The sequence below is a fragment of the Borostomias antarcticus genome (genome assembly GCF_949987555.1).
Source record: "Borostomias antarcticus genome assembly, chromosome: 9".
NCBI lineage: Eukaryota > Metazoa > Chordata > Actinopteri > Stomiiformes > Stomiidae > Borostomias > Borostomias antarcticus.
The window spans coordinates 1,758,760-1,765,334 of record NC_140242.1 but is presented as its reverse complement, the minus strand read 5'-3'; the positions used below and the strand labels follow the sequence as shown (position 1 = coordinate 1,765,334).

The window sequence follows — 6,575 nt, the reverse complement described above, 5'->3', positions numbered from 1 at the left end:
CTGGGTCAGGGCAGACCCAGGCTGGGTGGTGGGTGGGCTGGGGAGCTGGGTCAGGGCAGACCCAGGCTGGGTGGGGGGTGGGCTGGGGAGCTGGGTCAGGGCAGACCCAGGCTGGGTGGGGGGTGGGCTGGGTCAGGGGGTGGGCTGGGACAGGGCAGACCCAGGCTGGGTGGGGGGTGGGCTGGGACAGGGCAGACCCAGGCTGGGTGGGGGGTGGGCTGGGACAGGGCAGACCCAGGCTGGGCCAGAGGCCTACTGGTTGGCTGGATGGTGGGTAGCTACCAACATGCTCCATGATGCGACCCTGCCATGCTGGCCACATGCTTCTCTCCACACAGGTCAGCAGTATTTCTGAAACCAGAGACGAGACGAGACATCAGATGAAATCATGACATTCAACAAACCCCTCTAGCCCACCGTTGATAAGGAGAGAGGTCATCGAGTGCTAACTGGACTGACCTCACACATCCACAAGACCGTCTTAAAAGAGCACATTATCAGTCGGTCAGTAAAAACAAATCACCTCGACTTGCACTAATGGCCGAGGGTTGAATTATTCAAATAATCTAAGTGCCAATAATTTCGATAACATGGCATGGGAATAAATCAAGTGACAGATATACTAGTAACTTATAACAATCGTCTGAAGTGCACAACAATTCAATCGCATCACTTTGGTTAAATATTCATAGCATTTTATTAGGCCTAAAAGCATGAGGGGCAGAAACAGCGTTCCACGTTCCACACATCACCACTAAGACCACGTTAGACCGAGGGAGAGCGTTCCACGTTCCACACATCACCACTAAGACCACGTTAGACAGAGGGAGAGCGTTCCACGTTCCACACATCACCACTAAGACCACGTTAGACAGAGGGAGAGAGATGAAGCCCACTGATGTGACGGCGTTGAATTCATGTTGCTTACCAGTAATGGAACGCTGACAAAGCATTGAATTTGCTCAGATATCGTCCATTCACCGTTAGCTGAACAGACTGGTGAGGGTGTGTGTGTGTGTGTGTGTGTGTGTGTGTCAGGGAGAGAAGAGTGGAGAGAAAGATAGAGAGTGTGTGCATGTATGTGTGTGTGTTTTACCAGTCTACTACTATAACAACCCTATGATGGTCTGGTCTTAAACATACAGCATCATAAGGAGCCATCCGTCTGGCCCTTAGCCGACCCTAATAATTACATCACCGTCTTCCAGCCGAACATAAATCTGGCCAGCAGGATCACGCAAGCTAATGAGACTAAATTATTCACTAGCAGGGTTCTAGAAAGTACTACTGCTCAGTAAGTGTGCCCAGACACTTAGGGCCTCACGATAAGGTCCGCCACTCGGAATGGGAGAAGTGGAGCTACTCCATCTTGCATCTGGGCCCTATATACTGTGTATATGTATATATATACACCTGTTTAAGGCCTCAGAATCCTAAGGGCTCCATTTTGTGAACTTGAGAGTGCTTCTTAAAAGTCCTGGAGCTCTTGAGTTGGACTTGTCCCCCAGAGAAAGGGGCTGAACAGAAGTTGAACACTTTAGCAGATGTCTCACACACACGCACGCACACGCACGCACACGCGCACACACACACACACACACACACACACACACACACACACACACACACACCACTTCTGCATTGTGGGGTTTGTGTGTGCCTGTTCCTCTTCCCAGAGAGAGCATGTTGGATGCACAGTGACCTAGCTCTTCCTGTCTCAAGGCACACATCTTCATGCGTGTTCTAGGCGTGTTTATGACCCGTTTTGAGTCCAACGGCAGACGTATCCTTACGAAGCGTGTTGAATGCGTGTTGTATGCGTGTTCTATGACTGTCTTATGTAGCCCAGGAAGAATAGAGTTCCAGACACAAAAAGATAGCTCCCATTAATTTTTTTTTTATTTTAATTTATTGCAAAAGTGACATTTCAAGCACAAAGAGTTCATCACTTTTGCAATAAAAAAAATTGGATTGGAATTGGATCCAAACCACAACATTTAACAATAATTCATAATTCAATTCATAAGTTTCCAGAACTTTAACTCCATCAATTTATCATAAATCAAATAAGAAATAGGATAAATAAATCAGTACATTCAAAAACTTAAATTGGCTCCAACAGGAGCTATCTGGTGAGCGGAACTCTATTCTCCCTGATCTGGAGTCTGTGTTTCCAGCAGCCAGGCTAACAGCTACAGTAGTGTGTGTGTTGTTTGTATATTTGTTTTTATTTGTCCCAGGTGACCCACCTGCTCCTGTCCCATGGTCGCCATGCCGGGCGAGGGTCCGGACGCCATGTTGGTCACGCCAGACGCCATGGACGTCACGCCCATCTGGCCCGCCATCGGACCCATGCTGCTGGCGTTGGTCGCCATGGAGACGTTGAGGTTCATGCCGTTTCCGTTGTACATGGCGCCGTTGGACTGCTGGGCGAACTGGGGCGACCCGGCCTGCTGCTGAGGCGCCACAAACATGCTTGGGAGGAAGAGGAGGGAAGGAGGAAGGACAGGGTCAGATTCCAGTGGGGGCGGCTGTAGCTCAGTTGGTAGAGCGGGTTGTTCAATGATCGAAGGGTCAGTGGTTCGAATCCCAGCTCCGACTGTCCACATGTCGAAGTGTCCTTGAGCAAGACACCTAACCCCAAATTGCTCCCAATGAGCAGGTTAGCACCTTGCATGGCAGCTACCGCCATTGGTGTGTGAATGTGTGTGTGAACGGGTGAATGAGAGGCCATTGTAAAGCACTTTGAGTGCCGCTAAGGTGGAAAAGCGCTATATAAGTGCCGTCCATTTACCATTTACTCCCTCACCACGCGTCTGGTTTCTACAGCGCGACAAAAACAAATACCGCACACAGGAATGACCCAGAAGAGGAGGAGGTGTGTCACTATTATTGACGTGGGTTGGTAAGGCAGCGTTTCTCTGCGCTGTTTCCAAGATTCAAGATCTGTTTATTAGCCATGTACCTGGATACCATATCACACATACAGTCAGCCAAACAGCAATCCTTCGCCCTACCACGCGGCCAGAGCAATAGCGACAGTGGCAGTAAAATAATATTACAACCCGCAACCACAAGGGGCAGTAGAGCACTGCTACAGGGGCAGTAGAGCACTGCTACAGGGGCAGTAAACTGCTACAGGGTAGTAGGCTACTAGGCTTCTCTGACAATCTGGTTGCCGTTGCTTATAATGGAGCCTACGTTTCTCAGTTTGACCGGTCTGAATAGCACACTGCTTTTTTGGATTAGCTACAGCAGAGACAGTAGTATACATAAAATTGGTTATTTGAGGGGCTATCATTTTACCAACTGATCAGACTTCATCCATTCTTTAGATTCAAACCTGGAAACTCAGAAATCCCTAATTTTAAACCCCTATTTTCAACGATGCAGTCAGAGTAAAGACATTAAATATACAATCAATAAATAGCACTAGCACTATAACTATTAGGTAATATGCACAAACATATATCAACTGACCAGTTATCACCATCAAATAGGTTATGCTAGCTTGCCGTTTCTAGATAATTGTCAAGCTTGTTTGATTTGACTGCCTACATGAGCAGACATACAGTCAAGCTGTTGCAATACTTACAGGTTATAGCCTAGACAGGCCTACTGTCAGATGAATTGAGTTTGCTTGCTCAACGACGCCTCCTGGTGGCTACTGTGCAACACTGAATAAGGAGGTGGTCTGAACGCTCCGCTAAAACTTCACTGCCATTTTTGCTCTGACCACGTGGTAGGACAGGTAGAGGGTCAGTGTGTGTGTGTGTGTGTGTGTGTGTGTGTGTGTGCGGCGAACGTAGGTCCTCTGTCCCGACCCCGCTGCTCACCCGTTTCCTCCCATGCTGCCCTGGGGCCAGCCATTCATGTCGGGGGAGGCCTGAAACGAGGCTCCGCCCTGGCCCTGCTGCATCATGGGGGACTGGGCGTGGGCCATGCGGGGGGACAGCAGGGGGCTCTGGGGGGTGGAGGGGCCTCCGAACCCGGCGTCAGGCTGCTGGCTCATCCCTGGAGGGGTGGCAGGAAGAAACAGGTGACGCTGGTGACAAGAACAGCTGCTAGGCTGCCATCACCACATACTGCCCCATTAGGTACACATCTGGCTGGATATTCCTACTATACAGGAAGTAGAATACACACAAAGATAAAAAGATACATGATCGAACACTCACACATAATGACGTTCCAACCATACAACCAGATAGAACCAGATAGAACCAGATAGAACCAGATAGAACAGCTGATGATTACTGAGTTTCCTCGACTCAAATGTGAAATGAGGTCAGATCAGGACCTTTGGGAGAGGTGGTTATGGAGGTGGGTTGAGGCGGGATAGAGGTTAGGGTTCAGGTGGGTGTTAGGAGGGAGGACGTGCATGCTAGTGTGAGGTGAGGTGAGCTACGAGGGGACAGGGGACAGGGCGGGGCAGGGGACAGGGGACAGGGCGGGGCAGGGGACAGGGCGGGGCCGGGAACAGGGCGGGGCCGGGACTAAGGATCAGACCTGGTATTTTCGGCCCAGACGACCCAACGGCCACCAGTACACCAGCCTTGCCTTGTTCCCCTAAATATGCATATCTACTGTACTATTACAAACATACTGTACTATTACATACTCTGTCTGCTCCTCTCTCTGCTCCTCTGTCTGTCTGCTCCTCTCTCTGCTCCTCTCTCTGCTCCTCTCTCTGCTCCTCTCTCTGCTCCTCTGTCTGCTCCTCTGTCTGCTCCTCTGTCTGTCTGCTCCTCTGTCTGTCTGCTCCTCTGTCTGTCTGCTCCTCTGTCTGCTCCTCTCTCTGCTCCTCTCTCTGCTCCTCTCTCTGCTCCTCTGTCTGCTCCTCTGTCTACTCCTCTGTCTGCTCCTCTCTCTGCTCCTCTGTCTGTCTGCTCCTCTGTCTGTCTGCTCCTCTGTCTGCTCCTCTGTCTGTCTGCTCCTCTCTCTGCTCCTCTGTCTGCTCCTCTCTCTGCTCCTCTGTCTGTCTACTCCTCTCTCTGCTCCTCTGTCTGCTCCTCTGTCTGCTCCTCTGTCTGTCTGCTCCTCTCTCTGCTCCTCTGTCTGTCTGCTCCTCTGTCTGTCTGCTCCTCTCTCTGCTCCTCTCTCTGCTCCTCTGTCTGTCTGCTCCTCTGTCTGCTCCTCTGTCTGTCTGCTCCTCTGTCTGTCTGCTCCTCTGTCTGCTCCTCTGTCTGTCTGCTCCTCTGTCTGCTCCTCTGTCTGCTCCTCTGTCTGCTCCTCTGTCTGTCTGCTCCTCTGTCTGCTCCTCTGTCTGTCTGCTCCTCTGTCTGTCTGCTCCTCTGTCTGCTCCTCTGTCTGTCTGCTCCCCTGTCTGCTCCTCTCTCTGCTCCTCTCTCTGCTCCTCTCTCTGCTCCTCTGTCTGTCTGCTCCTCTGTCTGTCTGCTCCTCTGTCTGCTCCTCTGTCTGCTCCTCTGTCTGCTCCTCTGTCTGCTCCTCTGTCTGTCTGCTCCTCTGTCTGCTCCTCTCTCTGCTCCTCTCTCTGCTCCTCTGTCTGCTCCTCTGTCTGCTCCTCTGTCTGCTCCTCTCTCTGCTCCTCTGTCTGCTCCCCTGTCTGCTCCCCTGCTCCTCTGTCTGTCTGCTCCTCTGTCTGTCTGCTCCTCTGTCTGTCTGCTCCTCTCTCTGCTCCCCTGTCTGCTCCTCTGTCTGTCTACTCCTCTGTCTGTCTGCTCCTCTCTCTGCTCCTCTGTCTGCTCCTCTCTCTGCTCCCCTGCTCCTCAGTCTGCTCCCCTCTCTGCTCCTCAGTCTGTCAGTGGCCATGGTCTTCATCCACCTGTCCTCCCTGTAGCTCCACCTGTCGCTGCACCCTGGGGGGTCCTGTAGATGTTGAAGCTCCTCCTCTGCTGTTTCTGCACGTTCCCACGGCTCCGCCTCTAGATGACCTGACTACGCAACATCTCCGTCTAGGCCCGTCCATCCTGACGCCCTCATCCATCCAGACTTAGTAAGACGTGATTGGGCCAGCCCCAGTGTCAGTATAGAATATGAGCCAATGGGTTGCTGTCCCTGCTTTATGGGCGGGTCAAAATGAAACATGTAATTATATCGGCCCCAAAGTGCGTGGACCCACAGGGAAAATGCCCGGTGTGACAGATGACCAGTCCAGCACTGGCTTGAGGAGTGAGGAGACAGAGAGAAGGAGTGAGGAGACAGAGGGAAGGAGTGAGGAGACAGAGAGAAGGAGTGAGGAGACAGAGGGAAGGAGGGAAGGAGTGAGGAGACAGAGGGAAGGAGTGAGGGGAGAGAGGGAAGGAGTGAGGGAGTGAGGGGACAGAGAGAAGGAGTGAGGAGACAGGGGGAAGGAGTGAGGAGACAGGGGGAAGGAGTGAGGAGACAGAGGGAAGGAGTGAGGGGACAGAGAGAAGGAGTGAGGAGACAGGGGGAAGGAGTGAGGAGACAGGGGGAAGGAGTGAGGAGACAGAGAGAAGGAGTGAGGGGACAGAGGAAAGGAGTGAGGAGACAGAGGGAAGGAGTGAGGAGACAGAGGGAAGGAGTGAGGAGACAGAGGGAAGGAGTGAGGAGACAGGGGGAAGGAGTGAGGGGACAGAGAGAAGGAGTGAGGA

General features: G+C 52.0%; 1 protein-coding gene across 1 annotated transcript in view; it reads right to left on the bottom strand.

Annotated features, from left to right (window-relative positions):
• The window catches only part of LOC311313379 (nuclear receptor coactivator 2-like), a gene marked incomplete at its 5' end in the record, with an annotated part of 22,906 nt that continues 16,331 nt past the window's right edge, over positions 1-6,575 (bottom strand). The window contains 3 exons of the mRNA XM_084443503.1: positions 1-351; positions 2,250-2,475; positions 3,837-4,014. Coding sequence (XP_084299629.1) covers positions 340-351; positions 2,250-2,475; positions 3,837-4,014 — 416 coding nt within the window. The 3' untranslated portion in view covers positions 1-339. The remainder of the gene's footprint in view (positions 352-2,249; positions 2,476-3,836; positions 4,015-6,575) is intronic.